This window comes from Syngnathoides biaculeatus, chromosome 2 (genome assembly GCF_019802595.1).
Source record: "Syngnathoides biaculeatus isolate LvHL_M chromosome 2, ASM1980259v1, whole genome shotgun sequence".
Classification (NCBI taxonomy): Eukaryota; Metazoa; Chordata; class Actinopteri; order Syngnathiformes; family Syngnathidae; genus Syngnathoides; species Syngnathoides biaculeatus.
The window spans coordinates 41,920,715-41,944,874 of NC_084641.1; the positions used below are offsets into that span (position 1 = coordinate 41,920,715).

A 24,160-nucleotide genomic window follows, 5' to 3' on the forward strand; every position below is an offset into this window, starting at 1 on the left:
TAAGAGTTGACTGAAAAAGGCCAACTTTCTGCAGTTCCCAGGATGACAGCTAAATCATGATGAATAAACCCACCCACTGACACACCTGGGAGTGAACAAAATCAGGGACAAATGAGGAATTCCAGGGACCCCGAACAGGATGTTTGGTCTTCTTAGGCCTCCTTTACAAGTGCTTAGATTTCAAGTGTGACTGGGCCCAACAGGAAGACAAAATGGGATTACCTTAATCTTTGGTACACTCTCAGTGGAACTGGTGGCATTACGATTCCTGTTCGGGGTCCCAGGGCAGAGTCAGTGTGAGCCGTTTAAAAAACAGCACCAAGATGGTTTGACGGAAGTTCAGCCTCTTGGCAGAGCAGATATACACTAAATTTTTGCGGTTGGTCCACACAATGAGTGTGTTTGTCACCTTCAAGAAAATGCTGCAACTCCTCCAACACCATCTTCACCCCAAAGAGTGCCCTGTCTCCAATCCCATTTTTTTTTTCCACGAGACAACTTGCAAGAAAAGAAGAATGATGGGGCTAACCATTGTCCAGGGATCGCTGAGACAGCAATGTGCCAACCCCCACCTCCAGTGCATCGGGCACCACAATGAACTCCCAAAGTGGATGTGGTTCAACGAGGATAGGAGCTAAGGTAAAAGTTTATTCAGCTCACAGAGGAGAGATCATCCTTCTCAGAGCAATTGAAGAATGTTAAGGTTTACGTGAGGGGAGTGAGTAGTGCTGGAACCTGACTGCAGTTCCAAATGAATTGTCGATAGATATTGGCAAAGGCAAGGAACCATTGAAGCTCCTTTTGTGTGGATGGCGTTGCCCACGAGGTTACTTGGCTACCTTGGCTGGGTCCATCTGAAGCTGTTCCTCAGCAAGGACATAACCCAGAAATATGGTCTTTGAAACATGGAACTCACATTTTTCTGCTTTGATGAAGAGCTTGTTCTTAAAGAGTCTCTGATGCACTTGACAAACATGTCATTTGTGATCTACCCTTGGAACCACAGAAAATCAGGATGCCATCGCGGTACCCCCAAAAAATTTGATCATGTCAAACAGGATGTCATTTACTTGTGCCTGGAAGTCAGCATGGACACTGGTTAAGCCAAAAGGCATATAAATTACTCATAGTGCCCTCTATGAATGTTGAATGCTGTCTTCCACTTGCCACACCCCAGACAAGGAGTGCAGGTCCGGACGTGGTGCAGGTCAAACTGTAATATTTTGGCCACAAAAAAGAAGCCTGACCACACAGGTGATGAGGAAGGCTTGATAATACTTGCACCCAATGATTTGGTGAAATAGGTCTCCATGGCCTCCTGCTCAGAACAATAAATTTTAAAAAGCTAGGGAGTGGCGCACCGGGCTATAGTTCAATAGCGCAATAGTAAGTTCTGTGCAGAGGTAGAGAGGTGGCATGGTGTTTGTGGGACAATAAATCAAGGGAACACAGGCTAAAGAAGAACGTTTACTCTGACTTCAACCAGTTGGGGGCTCTGCAGCTGATCGCAAGGAGTTCTCAAGACAGAAGTTGCTCCAGGAGGTGATCTTGAGCGCAAACCAGTCAATGCTGGAATTATGGAGCTTGAGCCAAGGCAAGCAAAGCACAATTGGATCTTGAAGCCAAGGAAAAACATGAAAAATTATAACCTCTAAATCAGGGGTCACCAAAGTGGTGCCCGTCAGCACATGGTTGCCCACGAGGACTACTTAAGGCGGTCCCAATGCATTTTCTAAAAATAGCACAGGTCACAAATTATTATTATTATTATTTGTGCTTTACCTGATAGCTTCAGGGAAATGGGAGCAGTCTCTCTGATACAGGCGATCAGCTGCCCATCAAAGGCAATGGAATTTTTGGGAGTGTTCAAAGCCTGTACACTGTACATGAATTCACATCTGTTAGTTTAACGAGGTTTAAGCCAATGAGATTCTCATCAATTCCAGTCTTCTACAGCAGAAACAGGCAGAGAGAGGTCATTCCAGTAGATGGTAGCAGAGATCTTAAAATGAAAAGAGTAGGAACTTGCATTCTGACTCCTTTATTGGTGAGTCTGTCAGTTTGATGAATATGTGTGACAATTAGTGCAGTAGTGGCCCGACTCTCCACTATCGAAATTCAGATTTGAGGTTCCCCTGTATGTTTTATCAAAGCTGTCACTACGGCCGGTACTGGATTGGACGATACAGTATGAGATTTCCTCAGTACATTTGTTTATACAACAACAACACATTTGGCAACCATGGAAGAGTGTCTGCTTGAACTAATGGACACAAATGACCAGGTTTTATGTTCAATTATGCTTGGAAATTGATCGAGAAGGCAGTGGTGTAGGTGGTATGTGAACCTGGGAGTACATCATCAATACATGTGACCAAAATGAGCCAATCTCGAGAGAAGAGCTCCGTTGCATTCCCTGCGCAACCTTTTTTGATGTGTGCGCAGCAGACTATGCACAAGCTGCGCAGAGGTGCTGTACGGGGCAATGCATAGGTCACGTGATGCAATGCGGGCGTTGTCAACTGCTTTAGCATAAAGTGCCCTTAACGGCTTGGTCGCATTGCTTCCAGCAAGCTCTGTCCGGTAACCATTAGGCAAAGAGGATACACCTTCCGGGCAGCACAATGGAGCAACTATTTAGAACATTAGCCTCACAGTTCTGAAGACTAGGGTTCAAATCCTGCCCCAGCTTGTCTGGAGTTTGCATGTTCTCCCAGTTTCTGCCTGTTTTCTCCGAGCACTCCAGTTTTCTCATCCCACATCCCAAAAACATACATTAATTGGAGATTCCAAATTGCCCATAGGTATAATTGTGAGTACAACTGTTTTCTGTCTGTACGTGGCCTGGAATTGGCTGGAAACCAGATCAGTGTGTAGCCTGCCTCCTGCCCGATGATAGGTTCCAGCACTCCAGTGAGGATAAGCAGCTCAAATAATTGATGGATCCATCTTCCCTGAGTCTGGGGCTTGGGCAGACTATGTTGTCAGGACTTGAGTTGCAAGTTGGACCCATACCCCCGGACCAGAGAGAGGACAGTTCATGAACAAATGCATATTGTTGGAATGTGTGGTCGAAGAAAACAAAAAGGGACTCCGAGAGCTAGATTTTGTGTTTGCAGGGTTCCGATAAGGAGCAGTCTGGCAAGGAAGGGGTATGAGTTTTCAGTGACCAGTGGGAAGTGAGCAGAGGTTTGCAGGGAGCAATGGCAGATGGCAAACTGGGGACAAAAGAATGGGTTAGACATTTAATCACAAGGTCTTCAGGAAGCAATTGCAGATAGTGTGGCCAGGCTACGAACTCGGGATAGAGCGTTGATAGCCTGGCGATGAGTTGGTGTCCCACCCCGTCTTGATAGTAGTTAATTGTAATTAGGATGATGAGATGCAGCTACTACACTGTAACATACCAAACCTACAAAGCACTTACAGTGAAGAAAATAAGTATTTGAACACCTTGCTATATTGCAAGTTCTCACACTTAGAAATTATGGAGGAGTCTGAAATTTTCATCGTAGCTGCATGTCTACTGTGAGAGAGATAATCTAAAAAGAAAATTCCAGAAATCACAAAGTATGATTTTTTTAAAGGTTTATTATTAAGGTATTTGAACACCTGAGAAACCCAATGTTAATATTTAGTACAGTAGCCTCAGTTTGCAATTACAGAGGTCAAACGTTTCCTGTAGTTGTTCACCAGGTTTGCACACACTGCAGGAGGGATTTTGGCCCACTCCTCCAAACAGATCTTCTCTTGATCAGACAGGTTTCTGGACTGTCCCTGAGAAACAGAGTTTCAGCTCCCTCCAAAGATTATTTTGTTGGCTTTAGGTCTGGAGACTGGCAAAGCCATGCCAGAACCTTGATATGCTTCTTACGGAGTCACTCCTTGGTTTTCCTGGCTGTATGCTTCGGGTCATTGTCATGTTGAAAGACCGAGCCACGACCCATCTTCAATGCTCTGACTGAGGGAAAGAGGTTGTTCCCCAAAATCTCACGACACATAGCCGCGGTCATCCTCTTCTTTATACAGTGCAGTCGTCCTGTCCCATGTGCAGAAAAACACCCTCAAAGCATGCTGCTACCACCCCCATGCTTCACAGTAGGGATCGTGCTCTTGGGATGGAACTCATCATTCGTCTTCCTCCAAACACGATTAGTGGAATTATGACCAAAAAGTTCAATTTTGGTCTCATCTGACCACAAAACTTTCTCCAATGACTCCTCTGTATCATCCAAATGGTCATTGGCAAACTGAAGACGGGCCTTGACATGTGCTGGTTTAAGCAGGGGAATCTTTCGTGCCATGCATGATTTCAAACCATGACGTCTTAGTGTATTACCAACAATTACCTTTGAAACGGTGGTCCCAGCTCTTTTCAGGTCATTGACCAAGTCCTGTCGTGTAGTCCTGGACTGATTCCTCACCTTTCAAAGGATCATTGAGACCCCACAAGGTAATATCATGACTCCATGATTCATTCATTCTCCATTCATAGGGCTCCACTCCGATTAGATTGACCGTCAGGTTTAGTTGCTTCTATTTTCTAATGATTCCTCCAACAGTGGACCTTTTTTCACCAAGCTGATTGGCAATTTCTCCGTAGCCCTTTCCAGCCGTGTGTAGTTGTACAATTTTGTCTCTGGTGTCTTTGGACAGCTCTTTGGTCTTGGCCATGTTACAAGTTTGAGTCTTAATAATTGTATGGGGTGGACAGGTGTCTTTATGCAGCTAACAATCTCACACAGGTACATCTGATTCAGGATAATACATGAAGTGGAGGTGGATTTTTATCAGCGGACTAACAGGTCTTTGAGGGTCAGAATTCTAGCTGATAGATAGGTGTTGAAATACTTATTTGCAGCTGCATCACACAAATATATCGTTAAAAAAATCATACATTGTGATTTCTGGAGTTTTCTTTTTAGATTATCTCTCACATAGTGGACATGCACCTAACGATGAAAATTTCAGACTCCTCCATGATTTATAGGTGGGAGAACTTGCAATATAGCAGGGTGTTCAAATACTTATTCTTCACTGTATGAAACACACGCAGGCGGGCACACACACACACACATACACTCTTGGACTCTTGAGTGTTGAAACCGCAGGCCTGACTAAGGAACTGACCTACATTTGCAACCTCAATTCTATTTTTTTGTTCCATGAAACTGTCAATTTATTCTCAATGGTTAATGCTCTTCATTTGATAGTGTTTATCTTGGCTGCACTGCTTCTAATACTTGTCGGTATATGTTAGACTATTTGCCGTCCAAAAAGATTTCACCCTCTATGTGCAGCCATGTTAGCCGAATTTGCCCAGGGTCCTCACAATCCAAAGCGCTGTCTGATGTAACTTAAGATTTATTAGCAATGGGGGTGTTTCAGATTCAGATTTCAAAGTCACCTCAGATTGGTTGGTCAGAGCAAGTAATATTAAACTAACAAAACTGGACACTTAAATGAATTTAATCATCACCACTTCTGGTGTGTATGCTGTATTTTATATATTTTCAAATGTTTTGTCACGTTATTAGATAAGTATTGATTCTAATCTGCTTCAGATGATGTATGAGGCTCAGTTTGTGTGATTTTATATTTGTTTTTGTATAGTACTGATTAGGGATCGCAAAAAAACGCTTACTTTCATAATCGGTTTTAACCGAACATCTGTAGCAAAAAAAAAAAAAACAATTAACCGGTTTTAAAATCGGTACCATTGTGGTGTTTACATAATTCACTCGCGGGACCTTGAGTTGGGGTGCGGGGTTCCGCACGGACTGTTTTTGTTGTTGCTCTTCCGGAGTGACGAGTTAACAGAGTTCCCGCCATTATGCGAGTAGTGTTTTGATGTCTGCCAATAAAACAAGTTTTGTTTCTGTATCCGACACTCCGCCTCCGACTCCTTTTCTCCGGCGCTACACCATCTATCGTTAATTTACTCCGCAGTAATGGGGTAGTTTGTATACAATATTGACAAACAAGCTTGTTGAATGTGGCTTTCAACAACGCACTCGTGTAAGTTACATTTTTGTTCTTTTTTTTGTAAAAATGTTTTAATGTTAACATTCTTGAAAAAAGTGGAAATGATATTGAAAAAATAGCGCAATGTGGAATACCGGAACCGGAAGAAATTATTGGAAATTTTAACTGATTTCGAAAGTCCGATTACGGTTTCGGTTTTAAACAATCGAAAACCGGTTATAACCGATTAATTGTAACCCTTTGCGATCCCTAGTACTGATATTTCCCTAATTGCTATGAAATAATGGTGGTATTATGAGGTTGGTCAAGTTGGGCAAGGGTTTGGTAACTGAAGGCCTTGATCCCAAGTGCACGACACACCAATGGTGTTTTATGACTGATCACTGTGACATGATAGATGTCATCATACCAGAGCCAAAAATCCCAGTATGCACTTGTTTTAACACTCTGCTCAAATGGAAGAGGTGACAAATGTATAATTCCTTAGCAAACAAACCATCCGTGTCCAAATGGATGGTTTCAGGACTGGTGACGCCATGGCTTTGTTTGCCGTGATGGTGATTCATTCAGGTGAACTCTGTACAGTCTGTTGGGGAAAAAAAAAAGGAAATTAATATCCTTGGGCCAATTTGTACTTTTTCAAGCTTTACTGCTGTTTAATGAAAGCACATTTTATGTTCCCAAATGTCTAATTTGAAAATAAACTTCACTTTTCCTGCCTGCATGGCACTGTGGTATTTATTGATCACCGAAGACTTCTTGAAACATAATAGTTATATAACTAAAAGTACTACAATATTATCATGAATATATAATTACTTGAATGGCGGCACAGTGATCGACTGGTTAGAGAGTCTGCCTCAGAGTTCTCGTTGAATGCCTTTGCTTTAATAGTGTGGAAGGAAGAACAATGAGAGTTCATGGTGGTGATTTGTCTCAGAGAAAAATTGTTTGTCAGTCTGGTGGCCCCCACCCCAGTCTGTCTGGTGGCTGTCCAGGCCACCCAAAGCGAGGAGTCCGGCTGAGCAGGTCAGGAGGTCAACCAGGACCCCAAGCACCAGGGTCCCCATGGGGCGACTCAGGCGGACATCCTCGATGGGGGACCCAAAGACACAGCAGGAACCAAACGGGAGCAGGTGACGGCTGAGGACAAAGGCTTCCCAAGACGTGGTCGAGAGCCGGCGGCTGCCGATGATGGCAAAAGGCTGCCAAGGCTTGAGCGAAAGGTCGCTGTGGTTTGAGCGCCCCCGAGGCGTGAGCGAGAGGTCGCCGTGGTTCGGTCGCCACCGAAACCTGGATGATAGGCAGCCGAGGATTGTTCACAGCTGGAGCGGGAGGTGACCGAGGATCGGTCGGCGCCGAGGCGTGGTCATCAAGCGGCCATGGATGGGTCGCCACCGACCCACGGTCTTCAGACGGCCGGGGATGGGTCGCCGCCAAGACTTAGATCGGAGTCACTGCGGAAGCGGAATGCCGCTGTGACTTGGTTGTCGATGTGGAGTGGGCGATCGTCTGCAGTGGCTTGGCTGTCTTGGTCGCCACACCGCAGGAGGCGCCAGGCGGCAGCCTGCTTGGGGATATCCTCTGGCCACCACGCAGAGCGCCCGGATAGATGGCCAAGTGGGTTCTGAAAAAAGGATTAGAGGAAGAGGACTTAGACTCACTGGGCAAAGGTACACAGGAGCGGGAAGCGTAGGACCATGAAACAAACTCCTCGAGACTTATCAATGGGAGGGAAAGTTCAAATTCATTGTCCGAGTCAGAATCAGGTGGTCGGTCATATGAGTTTAAGTCTTCCTTGTAATCCGAAAAATCTGAATCCAAAGCAATATGCGGTGGAGAGCAGAACATGGTTGGGACATACACATGGCACATGGGTAGTGCGGGAGGCAAGGTAGGAGAGGATGACATAACGGCACCCACCCGAATAGGAGATGGTTGATCCTCAGGCAGCTAGCGTGCCGTCAACGTGTGCCCCGAGGCCGTGTCTTCCCTGCTGGGTCCTGGTCTGGCCAGTTCGTTCTGTCATGAACCAACGGTGCAGGGGTGGACCCAAATGCAGGACTCCAAGATGAGGACATGATGTTCAATGGGTTTTTATTATAACCTAAAGTTGTGCACGACAACACAGTCCAAGAAGGTAGGATCCAAAAAACAAGAAACAATGTCCAATAACTATGAGACAACTAAAGAGCATAACAAAAGTGTGTCAGGACTATAATGGCACAGTGGCAGAGTAACCATGGATGCGGTAAGGCATACTCAAACTGGCAAATGCCAGTGACAAAACTCAAATTTAAATACATTGTCCAATCACAGTGCCTGTGAGAAAAAGCCGTGACCGGCGATAGGTGTAATAGATTAAACCGCTCTGAGCGGTGGCCAGGCCACACCCTTCTTGGCTGTGGTCCAGCCTTGCACATGACAGTCGCCACCGAGGCATGGACGAGAGTAGGCTGCTGCTCGGTCGCCACCAAGGAATGGCCAAGAATTGGCTGTGGCTCAGTCCCCACTGAGGCACGGACGAGATTCGGCTGCGGCTCGGTCGCCACCGAGGCGTGGACGAGAATCAGCTGTGGCTTGGTTGCCACCAAGGTGTAGACGAGAATTGACTGTGGCTTGGTCGCCACCGAGGCATGGACGAGAATCGGCTGTTGCTGGGTCGCTACCGAGGCATGGCCGAGAGTTGGTTGTGGTTCATTCCCCACCAAGGCTTTAACGAGTGTCGGCTGTGGATCAATCGCCGGCGAGGCGTGGGCGGAAATCGGCTGTGGCTCCGTTGCCAGCGAGGTGCAGACGAGAGTCCGCTGTTGCTCAGTCGCCAGCGAAGCATGGGCAGAAGTCGGCTGTGGTTCCGTCGTCAGTGAGGCATGGACAAGAGATGTCTGTGGAGCGGTCGCCGGCGCGGACGGATATCGGCTGTGGCCTGGTCAGAGTCCAGCGGGAGGCATAAAGCGGCACCCTACTTGGGCGTCTCCTCTGGCCGGCATGTGGAGGCCCCGGATAGATGGCCAAACGGGTGCCCTAGAAAGGAACAGAGGAAGAGGACTTAGGCACACGGGACGGAGGCACTCGGGGGCTGGAAACTGGGGGCGGGAAAACAAATTGACTGGGACTGAATATTGGGAAGGAAAAAACAAAATTCACCTCTGCGTCAGATTCGGGCAGGTATTCCTACAAGTCCAGGTCCTCCTCAAAATCAGAAAAATCAGAGTCCAGCAAAATATGTGGTGATGAGCAGGTCGTGCATGGGGCATAATCATGACACACGGGTGGTGCAGATGACAAGGTAGGAGAGGACAACAAGACTCAACTCACCCACTCAGATAGGGGATGCTTGGTCTATAGGCTGGGGGTGCTGGGAGGCAGACTGGCGGCTTGACCGGCACCATTACCGGCGACGCCGCGTTTAACCCACTGGGTCCTGTTCTGGCCAGTGTGTTCTGTCATGAGACCGAGGTAAGGGAGTGGACCCAATTTCAGGACTCTTAAGACGAGAGCATGGTATCGATGGTGGTTTTATTCCAGGATAAGGTCGTACACAAGTGAGCAGTCCAAAAAAGGTGGAAGCACAAAAACGCAAGGCTCCAGGCAAGATCCAAAAACATGCAACAAGGTCTGATAACTATGATGCAAAGCTTAGAAACATGAAAAGGATGAAACAAGACTATAGTGGCACAGGCTTACTGTGACAAAGAGATGCACTCCACAAAGCTTGCGAACTTATGTACGATAGTGGAATAACCAATAAGTAGTAACACTAACTAAGTAACTGACAAATGTCGATCACACTCTAAAGGCTTAAATGCTTGGGATAATGCGGCACAGCTGTTGGACTACAGCCAGAGGCGGCACCGCCCAGGGCAGTGGCTTGGCTATGCCCCTGACAGGCAGCACCGCCCAGGGCAGTGGCTTGTCCATGCCCCTGACACTAACCAATTAAAAGCGACAATTGCCCACAAGTTGAGAACAATAGTTGACTAGCCCATTACTTCAACAGCTTTGACTGAAGATTTGAAAAGAAAACCACACACCCCAGGCCGCACCACCTTCGGAGCTCTGACATCTGCGTTGACCAGCCATGAACACGACGTGAGACGCATCATCAAACAACAAAAGATTAACAAAGTGGTGGGTGCTGCGCTGACTCGTTCCAGTCTTCACATCTTCACCAGAGCTCTGGAACTGTGCAAAGTACCATCCTGCATCAAACAATTTACGATCATCCTGGTCCCCAAGAAACTCTCTGGTCTGAATGACTACAGGCCTGTTTCCTTTACATCTATTGTCATGAAGTTCTTTGAACGCCTTGTGCGTGACTGTCTCAAGAGCGTCACAGGTCCCCTGCTAAACCCCCTGCAGTTTGCCTTTGCAATTTCCAAATAGGTCTGCCGATGATGCCGTTAACATGAGACTGCACTTCAGCCTTGAACACCTCGACAACGCAGGACCTACGCGAGGATCCTTTTCATGGGATGCGTTCGACACGACCATCCCCGTACTCCTCTTCTCCAAGCTTCTCTAGCTCAGTGTCTCGCTTGCCATCTGCCAGTCGATCTCCAACTTCCAGACGTGCAGGACACAGCAGGTGAGGCTGGGGCAAACCACCTCCACACACACCATCAGCACCAGGGCAGCCCAGGGTTGTGTCCTCTCGCCACTGCTTTTCTCTTTCTCCACAAATGACTGTACCTCAACGCACCCAACTGTCAAATGCCTGAAGTTGGCAGGGTACCAGAGTGATCAGCTTCATCAAAGACAGTGATGAGTCAGCGTATCGACAGGGAGTGGAGAGGCTGTAGCTGTGGTGCAGACAACACAACACACACAACCTGGAGCTGGACGCACTACCTCAATGCGTCGATCATGATTCTAGCCTCCACTACTTTTTTCCTCATAACTTCATTATGTGGCTCATCATATTTATTCTTCTATAGTTCCCACAGCTCTGCAATTGCCATTGTTCTTAAAAATGGGAACAAGCACACTTTCCCTCCATTCTTCAGGCATCTTCTCGCCCGCTAGTATTCTGTTGAATAAGTTGGTCAAAAACTCCACAGCCACTTCTCTGAAATGTTTCCATACCTCCACATGTAACTCATCAGGACCAACTGCCTTTCCATTTTTCATCCTCTTTAGTGCCTTTCTAACTCCCCCCTTACTAATCATTGCCACTTCCTGGTCCTTCACACTTACCTCTTCTACTATTCTTTCGCTGTCATTTTCTTCATTCATCAACTTCTCAAAGTATTCTTTCCATCTATTTAGCACACTACTGGCACCAGTCAACACATTCCCATCTCTATCCTTAATCACCCTTACCTGCTGCACATCCTTCACATCTCGTTCCCTGTGTCTGGCCAACATGTAGAGATCATTTTCTCCTTCTTTCATTTCCAACCTGGTGTACATGTCTTCATATGCCTCTTATTTAGCCTTCGCCACCTTGAGCTTTGCCCTACGTCGGAGCTCAGTGTATTCCTTTCGCCTCTCCTCAGTCCTCTCAGTATCCCACTTCTTCTTAACAAATCTCTTTTCTTGTATGACTTCCTGTATTTTGGGGATCCACCACCAAGTCTCCTTCTCCCCTTTCCTACCAGAAGACACACCAAGTTCTCTCCTGCTTGTCTCTCTGATTTCCTTGGCTGTCGTAGTCCAGTCTTCCGAGATGCTTCTGCTGTCCATCGAGAGCCTGTCTCACCTCTTTCCGGAAGGCCGCACAACATTCTTCCTTTCTCAACTTCCACCACATGGTTCTCTGTTCTACCTTTGTCTTCTTAATCTTCCTACCCACCACCAGAGTCATCCTACACACCACCATCCTATGCTGTCGAGTTACACTCTCCCTACCACTACTTTACAGTCAGTAATCTCCTTTAGATTACATCGTCTGCACAAAATATAATCTACCTGCATGCTTCTACCTCTGCTCTTGTAGGTCACTCTATGTTCCTCCCTCTTCTGGAAATAAGTGTTCACTACAGCCATCTCCATCCTTTTTGCAAAGTCCACCACCATCTGTCCCTCAAAGTTCCTTTCCTGGATGCCGTACTTAGCCATCACTTCTTCATCGCCCCTGTTTCCTTTACCAATATGTCCATTACAATCTGCACCAATCACAACTCTCTTGCTGTCCGGGATGCTCAGAACTGCTGCATTTAGTTCCATCCAGAATTTCTCTTTCAATTCTTGGTCGCATCCTTCCTGTGGGGCATAGCCGCAAATCACATTATACATAACACACTCAATTTCAAGTTTCACCTCATCACTCGATCTGATACTCTTTTCACCTCCGAGACATTCTTAGCCATCTCTTACTTTGAAATAATCCGTACTCCATTTCTTTCCCTATATACTCCATGAAAATAATTTAAAACCTGTCCCTAAACCTCTAGCCTCAGTATCTTTCCACTTGCTCTCTTGGATACACATAACCCGGGACACAACCAATCCGGTTTGGTATTCTTTAGATAATGCTCATATTTGTTTGGCACAGTTTTACGCCGGATGCATTTATACAGGCTTGGGACCGGCCTACAGATTGCAGTGGCTTGTGTTCCCTTAGGGCTACATTTAGTTCTTGTTATTTAATACAGGGAGCAAAATAACATTCACCATGAAACTGTTTGGGAGCATCATTCACTTGTCAGCATGCATCGCAAAAGAATATTGTGCAAGCAGTAATTCAGTTTTATACCAAGTAAAACTGACGGGGATATGATTGTGAATCAAAAATAAATAAATTTGGTCGCGGCTGGCAACCAGTTCAGGGTGTACCCTTTTTCTCCTGCCCAATGACAGCTCGAATAGGCTCCAGCTCTCCTGCGACCCTCATGAGGATAAGCGGCTCAAGAAATGGATGGATAGAAATTAGGAAGCGGACATTATCATTAGTTGTCTTGGTTTGTTTAGCAATGTATTTTTTGTCGTTAAAAGAACAAAAGTTTAACATTTTAATTGCAAGTTTTCAAAAAGTTGTTCTTAATAAAAATGTTCTAATGGGAATGTAAATGCTGTAATCTGATTCTTTTAATAAGACCTGTAACTTCAGTGGATAACACATCCGATATTGCTCATAGTAGTCAAAAAGATCACTCAGGGGCTTAGTGTGTTTCCTAAGATCCACAAAAAATTAGAGGGAACCTTGCTCTGAGCTGTTTGGTGCATAGGCACCAATAACAGATGAAACCCATTCCTCAACCAGAAGGCAGAGGGAGGCTAGAGAGGCTACCCTCTCATCCACCAGGGTGAACCTCAACATATAGGCTCTGAGCCAGGGGTCAATCAGTTTTCCTACACCTACTGGGTGCCGCTCACCATGGGCAACTCCAGAGTGGAACAGAGTCCAACCCCGCTCAAGAGGACTGGTACCAGAGCCCAAGCTGTGTGTCGAGGTATCTATATCTCGTCAGAACATCTTGACCTCATGCTCCTTCCTTGCCAGAGAGGTGACATCCCATGTCCCTAGAGCTAGTTTCTATAGCCGATAATCGGATCACCAAGGTCCCTGCCTTCGGCTACTGCCTGGCTCACATTGTCCACAACTCCTGTGGCCCCTCTCACAGGTGGTGAGCCCATGGGAAGGGAGACCCATGTTACCCTTTCGGACAGTTCCTGGCTCCAGAGGGGGGCCCCGGAGACCCTCATTCAGACGAGGGAAACCTACTCATCATAGCCAAAGCATTAGCTTTGGTGCGCTGACGCCCTCGTCAATGTTGGACTTGGAAGTCAAAGTCCTGCATCTTTTCCATTGATCGAGCCACCAGTCTGGAAAGAGGAAGGAGGAATTTTTGCCCGTAAAGACAGGATCGCAACCAGCGAAGTGCCAAAACAACGCCGGCAACCGCCTGAGAAAACCGCGATACTAGGCCACAAGATGCTCACCATGCTCTCCTTCTTAGGACAACGCTGCCCCCAAGCCCACAATGCTAGCCTCTGTTTCAATGATAAATGGCCACTGGAGATCAGGGTAGGCCAACATTGGGAACTGGATTAATGCTGTCTTGTGGTGGACAGACGCATGTACGCAGTTGTCGTTCCACTGGAATATTTGTCCCTTTTTCATCAGCCTGTGCATGGGGCTGGGAATGGTGGCAAAGTCCCGAATGAATCGACACTAGTAGAGTTGAGGCCAAAGAAGTTCCGCGGCTTGCTGGTGTTGTCCGGCACCAGCCATTCTTTCACACCTGTTGTCTATATTGGATCGGTGGCAAGTCCTACTACAATGACGACCAGTATCGATTCTTTGATAGTGGCACCATGCTACCAAACCATATTAAACGATGGTTGTCATCATACCTACATGAACGGTCATCTTTCGTGGAATTCAGAAACTGGCGCTCACACTCCTGGCGGATACAAATGGGTGTGCCTCAGGGTGGTGTTCTATCCCCACTCCTGTTCAATCTATATATGTCAAAAATCCCCACACCGCCCGCCGATGTCGCTCTCACGTCGTATGCCGACAACATCTCAACCTACGCGTCCGACAGCAACATCAATGCTGCCTGTGAGCGTGTGAACAACTACCTTGACACTCTACATCACTTCCTGGTCGAACGTGAACTCCATCTGTTTGTTGAAAAAAGTACGGCCACTCTGTTTACCACTTTCACGGGTGGATTTTGGACGAACTTACCAATCAAAATCAATAACCTGCCGATCTCAACTGTCAACCGCCCAAACATCTTGGGCGTTGTGCTGGACACCACGCTCACCTTCGATCCTCACACTGAGTACACGGCCAAACATGTCAACCAACGAACCAACATACTCATAGCCATCTCCGGCTCAAACTGGGGCCCGAGTGCCAAGACGCTCACCGTGACGTAGAAAGCCATCGGAAGGTCTGTCCTCCGGGGCTCCAGTGTGGTCTCCCTCGCTCAAACCATTGCACTGGAAGAAGCTCCAGGCTTGGCAGAGCAAACTACAAAATGGTAGTCATCCTTGGTGGCTACTTTACCCCTGAGGTGGACAAAACCAAAATCGATTTTCACAAGATCCAAACTATTGCAACTCCGTTCTGGACGAAGCCACATGCTCAATGACTATATGGCTCATGTCGACAATACTGTCGTCAACCTCTGCCTTAAATGCGGACAGGGCCCTCACGACACGCAGCACATCTTCAACTGCACAGCGGCTCCCACTACGCTGAACGTAATGGACTTGTGAAAATGCCTGAAGGAAGTGGCTGCCTTCCTGGAACTAGAAGTCAACTGAACAATGTGACTGCCTGGCTTCAACAACAACTGCAATGACAACATGTCCCAAGTATGCCATCTCTCACCTGAAAAAGTGCCACTTCTTGAGGTGAAGACGAATCCCAGCTTGTCGTATGATGCTGAACACCTCATGCAGGTGGTCCAGCTCACTAAAGAAGTTTGTCACATGGAACAAGAGATCATCCAGGTCAACGACACAGCGACTGCATGAAATACCAGCGAGGACTCTCTCCATCAATCATTCAAAGGTAGATGGGGCATTGAATAGTCCAAACAACATTACTCTGAACTGCTATAATTCTTGACCCAGGAAGAATGCAGTCTTTGGTCCCACATCTGTGGGGAGCTCCACCTGCCAATCCCCACTCCACAGATCGAGGAAACTGAACCAACAAGACCTGCTCAATGCATGATGCTGCAGGTCCACTGCAAAGGCACCCTAGCTCCCGTTCATCCTATGTTGTTGATTGAAAAACCTGTTTCTACCATCATCAGAATTGTTGAAATTTCCAAAACGTTGTCGAAGGGCTCCCTTGAGTGCTTGACAGTTAAGCTGCTCGTGTGAGTAAAGGTCTGTGATGATCTACAGTGCCTTGTCTTCCAATGGAAAGGCAACTTGGACTGCCATCGCTTCCACTGACCAGCCGTTGAACCGTGCTGCCATGTGAACCAGGATGAGGTACGTCTCTGGTGGTCCTTCGCCATTGTAGCGTAGCAACTTGGCCATGCATCTCGGACTCGACCTATCCATGACTTTTGTTGGAGCCCGTGGGGAGTTGATTGCCACTTCTTTTAGGACCCTCTATGGTTGTAATTTTGGTGTGGGGGATTGCTTGCTTCAAGTCAGCCCCCTTCGTTGTTTCCCTCTGCTCATCGTCCTGGAGGGTTGAGCTCACTCACCCCAGCAGCCTCTTTCATTCCGCTTCATGTGCACCATTGTCTTCCTCCATCTGTAAGCGCAAGATGAAATTTTAATTTTCATTCATCCATTTTCATAAAATAGAGCCCCTTATCATCATGAGGGTCACGGAAGTGCTGGAGCTTATCTCACCTGTCATCGGGCAGGAGGCGGGGTACACCCTGAACTGGTTGCCAGCCAATCGGAGGCCACATAGAGACAGACAGCAGTCGTACTCACATTCATACCACAGGGCAATTTCGAGTCCCGACCTGACACATGACTTTGGTGCAGGCAGCGTGGGATCAATTCATGCTCAGTGATGGTGTTGATAAGTGCCCCGTGACTGACTGGTCACCAGTTTGTGGTGTACTCCGCCTTTCACTCAAAGTTAATTAGGTTAGGCTCCAGCACTCCTGCAACCCTTGTGAACGGCTTGGGACATGGACTTTGAGAAAGCAACTTAAATATGCCTCCTACTCTTACATTCTTATAGGGTAACTTGTAATTATAACTAACATTGAAGTGGCATGAAAAACAAGCCTTACATAACAACGTAATCAGCGAGTACAAGGAAGTGCCTCTGCAGAGACTGTCAAACACCCGGCTTTCACATTGTGCTTGTGGCCGTGGAAAACCACGCCCCTGACATATTTGTTACTTGGTGTAAAAGTTAGGGCCGGCGGGAATTTTTAGCATGAGTCGAGAAATCGTAACCACAAGCTTTTTTTTTTTTTTTTTTTTTACGCCTAATAAATACATTTTGGGATAGGTATATCACTACGCCACGACAATACTACAATGGAGGAAGAAAGGAACTTTGGAAGGAAGGTATAGTGCTTTGCTGTTATGGTTAAGAACATTAATTAAAGTTGGGTAGTACGACAAGTATTTTATTTGTTTGATCACCTCTTTCTGTGCTCAGTTTCTCTTTATCCAGAATCTACGTCAGTCCGTAAGGTGTCTTTAATTGTCACACTGCCACCTTGTGGTAGTTCCTTTCTATAAAACTGTACAGTACTTAACAGTGCAGAAGGAAGGATACATGTGCTCTTCGTAAGGGGACGAGGCCGCTGCTCACTTTATGGTGCGATTGACTACACGTAAGTTGTTGGCTCAACGTAAGGGACCCCTAACGACCTCTGTTTTCGACGTACTTCAGACGTGTAAATGCTCTTCGTACGTATCCAAAGGATCGGATGAAGGACAGTGTGCCGGAAAGTGGGTGCTGTTTCATGCTTCTATCACTACAAAGTAGGTCGACTGTTAGCATCGGCGCACGGCGTTTCCCAAACCGAGTTGAGGCCGTTGTATCGGAACCAACGCATTGCTAGTGTTGACGGAACTATTCGCAGGAAAACATTTCTCTCATCGGAAACGCTCGCCTGCTGCTGTGCTGACAGTGGAAGCTCATGGCGCTCCTCCAGCTACAACAACCACTGTTTGTTTGAGACGCCATTAAAATACTTGATTTATTTTTATTGGAATTTTCTGATGTGGTCCAAGAAAGCGAAGAAGGAAACGAGGATATAGGAGTTCTTACAGTAAGTGAACTTTTGAAGTAAACAGACGTCACGTGACCAGTCATCTGACTAACGTCAGAGTTGTGTAATAACACATGATGATTAATTCCATCCATTTTCTTAGCCACTTATCCTCACAAGGATCGCGGGAGTGCTGGAGCCAATTCCAGCTGTCAACGGGCAGGAGGCAGGCTATGCTTTGTAGCTGCCCCACTGTGCCGGCTAATTTCATACAATGATGTAAAATTTTGGTACAGATTTTAGTAAGAATCATGGAAGTTGATGCACATGACTTGTTTTCACCGGCCGCATAGGATGAAGTGGCAACCTGGATGTAACCCATGGGCCTTTAGTTGATACCTGCACTGTATGTGATGCAGAATTTGAAAATAAACACTATACCTAAATAAAGGACCGTATTGGACATAAGTTAGAAAACTGACCTATATGCATTTTTGCAAATAGCTTAAAATGGTTAAATGTTGTACTTATAAGTTAAATACCACTGATCTATAGAACACAACTACAGTGCCCTCCATAATTATTGGCACCCCAGGTTAAGATGTGTTAAAAGCCTTAAAATAAATTCAGTGTTTATTGCAGAAGAGTACGTCACACTGAAAATTTTAGGAAAATGTAACCTTCAACTCAAATGAATTGTAAGAAAAGAAAAAAATCCCTGACTAAAAAATAATTATTTTTCATTAAATCACCTGTTCCACAATTATTGGCACACTTAACAATTCCCAGGAAAGACAAAGGAACACAGCATACAAGCAGGGTTCGCACGCGGCCCTAAAAGTCCCTAAAAACCCCTACATTTTCGAAGGTGCATTTAGGTGCTCCTGAAAGTGCTTAAAAATCCGCGAAAACTGGTCAAGCCCCTTAAAAGGCCTTAAATTAAGAAAAAAAAAAATCAAAGGGAGGCCTCTACCGCCAAAAATCTCCCTAAAAAAATAATCTTTTATTTAAAAAAAATAGCAATCCGTCTGGCGTCCAAAACAGCCGGAAATTGTCAACGGAAGTCACCGTGTTGGCAACTTGTCGCCATCTTGACGATATTCCATTGTTTGTTTCCGTGAGTAGGTATTTCACTTCGTCTTCGTTACGACGCAGGGTAGTTCTTTCATCGATCCAACTTGTATCATGGGGAAGTGCATTTTTCAATATGCTTGGTTTGAAAGTAAGGAGTTCGGGAGCTGCGTTCGTCGAGATCCAAAAGATCGGCACATGTTTTACTGCCATCTGTGCAAGCAGAGTTACCAGCTTGAAAAGATGGGCGTCAAAGCGCTGGAGTCGCACCGGAAAAACAGGAGACGCACAAATTTGGCGAAGACTCTCATCTTCCGTTGGTATGAATCTGTTTCTAAAATATCATGATAGTGAAACATCAACTTCAGGCATGCGCACCTAGAGTTGTCCAGTCATCGACTTCAACCAGCCGGATGTCAGGCTTTATGAACGTAGTTCAATACACGAAGATGGACTCGTTAAAGGCAGAGATCGTGTGGACTTCAAAAGTGATCTGCAGCCATTACAGTTACAAATCTTGTGAAAATAATTTGAAAGTGTTTGCAGTCATGTTCCCAGACAGTGACATTGCTAAAAACTACCACTGTGGGCAAAGGAAGACTTTGTACCTGGCTACATTTGGCATCGCTGCCCACTTTTCATCTCTATTGCCTCAAAGCCAAAAAAGCCAGACTAGAGACTGACATATCTACGCTTATTGAGAAGGCTGACAGCCTGTGTGAGGAGGCAGAAGAAAAGAGGAATCTGAGGTTTATCACCGAGGCCAATGCACTCAGAGGCAGAGCAAAGGACAAGAAAGCCACTTTGGCACCTCTGCAGCAACAAATAGAGGAGGCACTGGGTAGGCTCAAGGAGCTAGAGTAGGGGTGTTGAGACAGACATCAGTAGAAGACATTTGTGTATATAGTTGCAATTGTAGTTAGAATCTGTTTTTCTGTATACTGTTATGTGAAGACATTGACCATGGTCATATCAATGAGAACTACCACAAGGGGCGACAGGTGATCACTGTCACAGGTACTGAGGTACTGGTACAGTTGATGAACCAAGAACGGTTGATGGCACCTTTGGGTGAGTCTTTTTTCCTTACTCTTGATTTCCCACGATGGCCCTAAATTTTTCGTGTCAGCCCTAAATTTTTTCCGTGTCGGCCCTAAATTTTTCGTGTCAGCCCCTAAGAATGCCCTTAAAAAGCCCTTAAATTTTTTGGGTCAGACTGAGTATGAACCCTGATTAGTGAGGCAGATGTGCGTCGACCTTCACAGATCAGGCAGAGGCTACAAGAAGATTACCACTCAACTGGAGGTGCCCATATCCGCTGTGAGAGGAATAATTAAGAAGTTCAAAAAAACGAACAGTGGTAAACAAGCCTGGACAAGGACCCAAGTTTATTTTGCCACTGCGCACAGTGAGGAGGATGGTAAGAGAAATCAAAAGCTCTCCAAAGCTCACTGTGACAGAATTACAACAAATGGAAGCATCCTGGGGTCACAAAGTCTCCAAATCAACCATCAGGGGCTGTTTACACGCCAACAAGCTTTTTGGGAGGCATGTACGGAGAAAACCTTTCCTCACTCACAATCATAAATGCATACGTCTGGAGTTCGCTAAGTGGTATTGGGGCTTCAACTGGGACCATGTGCTTTGGTCAGATGAGACCAAGATTGAGCTTTTTGGCAACAAACACCAAGTGGGTCTGGCATGCCACGAAAGATGCGCATGCTGAAAAGTACCTCATACCCACTGTGAAGTATAGGGCTGCGTCAGTGATGCTGTGGGGCTGGTTTGCTTCCAAAGGCCCTGGGAACCTTGTTAGGGTGCATGGCAAATGAATACTTTGAAATACCTGGACATTTTAAATCAAAATCTGTTGTCCTGTGCCCGAAAGCTGAAAATGGGTTGTCACTGGGTCTTTCAGCAAGACAATGACTCTAAACATATGGCCAAATCTACACAGAAATGGTTCACCAGACACAAAATCAAGCTCCTCCCATGGCCATCTCAGTCCACAAACCTCAACCCATTGAAAACCTGTGGGGTGAGCTGAAGAGGAGAGTACAGAAGAGAGGACCCAGGTCTCTGGATGATTTAGAGAGATTCTGGAAAGAGGAATGGCTGAAGATCCCTCTTTCTGTCTTTTCCCATCTTGTGAAACATTATAGGAGAAGATTAGGTGGTGTTTTGTTGGCAAAAGGGGGTTGTACAAAGTATTAACATCAGGGGTGCTAATAATTGTGACACATTATTTGATGTCAAATAATTATTTCTTTATGTGGGATTTTTTCCCCACTGAATAAATGCACTTGTATTGAAGGTTGGATTTTTCTCTTTTTTTCCCGTTAAGGTCCCATAGTTTTTAGAAAAAAAAATATTCCAAGCTAAAAAAACACATCTTAACCAGGGGTGCCAATAGTTATTGAGGGCACTGTATATTCTTCTTGACAACTGTAACGTATGGTTTGAACATTTAATTCAGTAAATGTTCGTGTACCACCAGGGGAAGCCCTTTTACTATCGGTGGTACCCACACTTTGAGAATCACTGGAATAAAGAATCTTCCCAAGAAAACCACCAACTTGTGATCGAAAACTATCTGTATGACAGTATGCTCCCTGGTGGCTATGCTAAGACCGGGTGATAATTTGATGATTCACTTTTTAAGCACTACGATCTTCACTCTTAAAAATAGGTATGACGTAAACAAGATTTTGTGATAATTTGACTCTCACAAAGGTCGTCATGACAACATGGTCCTCTGTCTGCTGACCGCAAAGTCACCCCCATAGCCTGCTGCAATTACTGCCTTCTCATCATCAATATGCAGCTGACCTATCAGAAGCTGCCTTCTCAGATAAGGCGGAGCGCGCAACTCCGGCGTCTGGCGGCAGCTCTGTTAGCTGCCTATTGTGTCAAAAAGTTGTTGCCATACGTCTGGAGGAGGAAGAAGGTTAGATGCAGCCCCATGTGTTCAGTCACACTCATACATGCACTAGTTCACTTGAGTACCTTGCTTCTCCAGGGCAGGACTAAGCTGGCTGTGGCCTTGGTCAATGACCCTACGACCTCAAATGTCCACAAGCTGAAGGAGAGCATTAACAGGTGTGTGTATTTGTGTGTGCGTGTGCGTGTGCGCGCGCTTGTGCACATTTACATCAATGATGGGAAACTGGTGCTCATCACTTAATTCTTTTCTATTTTTTTCTCTCCAAGGTACAATGAAGAAAATAAGTATTTGAGCACTCTGCTATGTTGCAAGTTCTCCCACTTAGAAATCATGTAGGGGTATCAAATTTTCATCGTAGTTGCATGTCCACTGTGAGAGAGATAATCTAAAAAGAAAAAGCCAGAAATCACTATGTATGAATTTTTTTAACAATTTATTGGTGTAATACAGCTGCAAACAAGTATTTGAAGACCTGTATATCAGCGAGAATTCTGACCCTCAAAGACCTGTTAGTCTGCCTTTAAAAGTCCACCTCCACTCCATCTATTATCCTGAATCAGATGCACCTGTGTGAGGTCGTTAGCTGCATAAAGACACCTGTCCACCCCATACAATCAGTAAGACTCAAACTTGAAACATGGCGAAGACCGAAGAGCTGTCCAAAGACACCAGAGACCAAATTGTACAACTACACGTGGCTGGAAAGGGCTACGGAGAAATTGCCAAGCAGCTTGGTGGAAAAGCCCAATGCAAGATATCCCCTCGTGGAGTCTCAATGATCCTTAAAAAGGTGAGGAATCAGCCCAGGACTACACGACAGGACTTGGTCAATTACCTGAAAAGAGCTGGGACCACCGTTTCCAAGGTGACTTGGTAACACACTAAGACGTCAGGTTTGAAATCAGGCATGGCACAGAAGGTTTCCCTGCTGAAACCAGCACATGTCAAGCCCATCTTAAATTTGCCAATGACCATTTGGATGATACAGAGGAGTCATGGGAGAAAGTTTTGTGGTCAGATGAGACCAAAATGGAACTTTTTGGTCATAATTCCACTAATTCTGTTTGGAAGAAGACAAATGATGAGTTCCATCCCAAGAACACCATCTCTACTGTGAAGCATGGGGGTGGTAGCACAATGTTTTGGGGGTGTTTTTCTGCACATGGGACAGGACGACTGCACTGTATTAAGGAGAGGGTGACCATGGCCATGTATTGTGAGATTTTGGAGAACAACCTCTTTCCCTCAGTTAGAGCATTGAAGATGGGTCGTGGCTGGGTTTTTCAACATGACAATGACCTGAAGCACACAGCAAGGAAAACCAAGGACTGGCTCTGTAAGAAGCATATCAAGGTTCTGGTGTGGCCGAGCCAGTCCCCAGACCTAAACTCAGTAGAAAATCATTGGAGGGAGATGAAACACCGTGAGTGGGCCAAAATCCCACCTGCAGTGTGTGCAAACCTGGTGAACAACTGATTAAGGAAACGTTTGACCTCTGTAATTGCAAACATAGGCTACTGTACCAAATATTAACATTGGTTTTCTCAGGTATTCAAATACTTATTTCCAGTTGTATCACACAAATAAATCGTTAAAAAAAATCATACTGTGATTTCTGGATTTTTCTTTTTAATTATCTCTCTCACAGTGGACATGCACCTACGATGAAAATTTCAGACCCCCTCCATGATTTCTCAGTTGGAGAACTTGAAATATAGTAGGGTGTTCAAATACTTATTTTCTTCACTGTATTACAAAATAAAATTGATCAGGTATATTACTTGATCAGTTTTAAATTATAATAGTACCATTCACTGCAGATGGTAGATATCACTTATTAGTGCTTCTCCATGAGAAACCTCATCATGAATTTATATTGAAATAGAAATTTGCAGTGGGTTCAGACCGCTTTAAAAAGATTTCACCTGATGTTATTTTGCAGCCATTTGACAAAACCATTTAAATTCATTTTTCGCATAAATGTAGACACCGCATCTCATAATGATAGAAAAAAAACAAGTTAAAATTTTCAGAGATTTATCAAAAAAGAAACTGAAATATCACACAGCCTTAATGTAAGATGGCTCCTACCAGTGTGGCAGCCTTCAGCATGTTCTCCCTGGTACTGTTTGTTTGTGTGTTTTTCGGGCGTCTCGGGACTCGCTAACCATCAGAGTCTTCTCCGGACATTTTGACAACTCTCGCCAATTCACTGAATCTTTTTCCGGAGTTACTCGTTGGTGCTTGCTTCAAAGCCCCACAACGAAAAGGGATGCGAGGCGGTACACAAATTCGCCTGCAAAAGAGGGGACATCGACTAATGCTTCCGACGATCCATCTTGCGAAACTACGCTCCCTAGCCAACAAAATGGATGTATTTCAGCTTCTGATTAAGACGTGCAAACACTGGATGTTCTGCCGCTCTGTGCTTCACAGAGATTTGCCTTTGTGGACACGTCCCAGATGCCGCATCACACTCACCGGCTTCCACCATCATCGTGCGGGCCGTGTCGCTGGGCTAACTCGGAAATCGAAAGGCAGTGGAATATGCTTT

The 24,160-nt window shown here is 45.6% G+C and overlaps 1 protein-coding gene and 1 long non-coding RNA gene across 14 annotated transcripts in view; one reads left to right on the forward strand and one right to left on the reverse strand.

Annotated features, from left to right (window-relative positions):
• Positions 1–6,822: 6,822 nt before the first annotated feature.
• Positions 6,823–17,133, reverse strand: LOC133493161 (uncharacterized). 4 transcript variants are annotated; one of them, XR_009792880.1, is made up of 6 exons: positions 17,017–17,133; positions 16,110–16,159; positions 9,304–9,428; positions 9,133–9,177; positions 7,909–9,009; positions 6,823–7,612 (listed from the first exon to the last, which is right to left on the reverse strand). It is a non-coding gene; the product is annotated as an uncharacterized LOC133493161 (long non-coding RNA). The 4 variants fall into 4 exon arrangements; XR_009792881.1 differs by lacking the exons at positions 16,110–16,159; positions 17,017–17,133 and adding an exon at positions 16,656–16,754 and having other exon boundaries at positions 9,133–9,174; positions 9,304–9,472; XR_009792873.1 differs by lacking the exons at positions 16,110–16,159; positions 17,017–17,133 and having other exon boundaries at positions 9,133–9,174; positions 9,304–9,971.
• Positions 10,444–24,160, forward strand: part of abcd1 (ATP-binding cassette, sub-family D (ALD), member 1) — a 43,649-nt gene continuing 29,932 nt past the window's right edge. For 3 of the 10 annotated variants that reach the window (XR_009792847.1, XM_061806062.1, XM_061806066.1), the window contains exons 1-3: positions 17,132–17,651; positions 21,396–21,609; positions 21,682–21,761. Coding sequence is in view for 7 of the 10 variants with exons in the window: in XM_061806062.1 (XP_061662046.1) it covers positions 21,481–21,609; positions 21,682–21,761 (209 nt within the window). In the remaining 3 variants the exon portion in view is untranslated. Of the gene's footprint in view, positions 10,574–16,841; positions 16,939–17,120; positions 17,652–21,395; positions 21,610–21,681; positions 21,762–24,160 lie in introns of those variants that run through there. The other 7 variants (XM_061806041.1, XM_061806058.1, XM_061806049.1 and 4 more) reach the window with 7 other exon arrangements.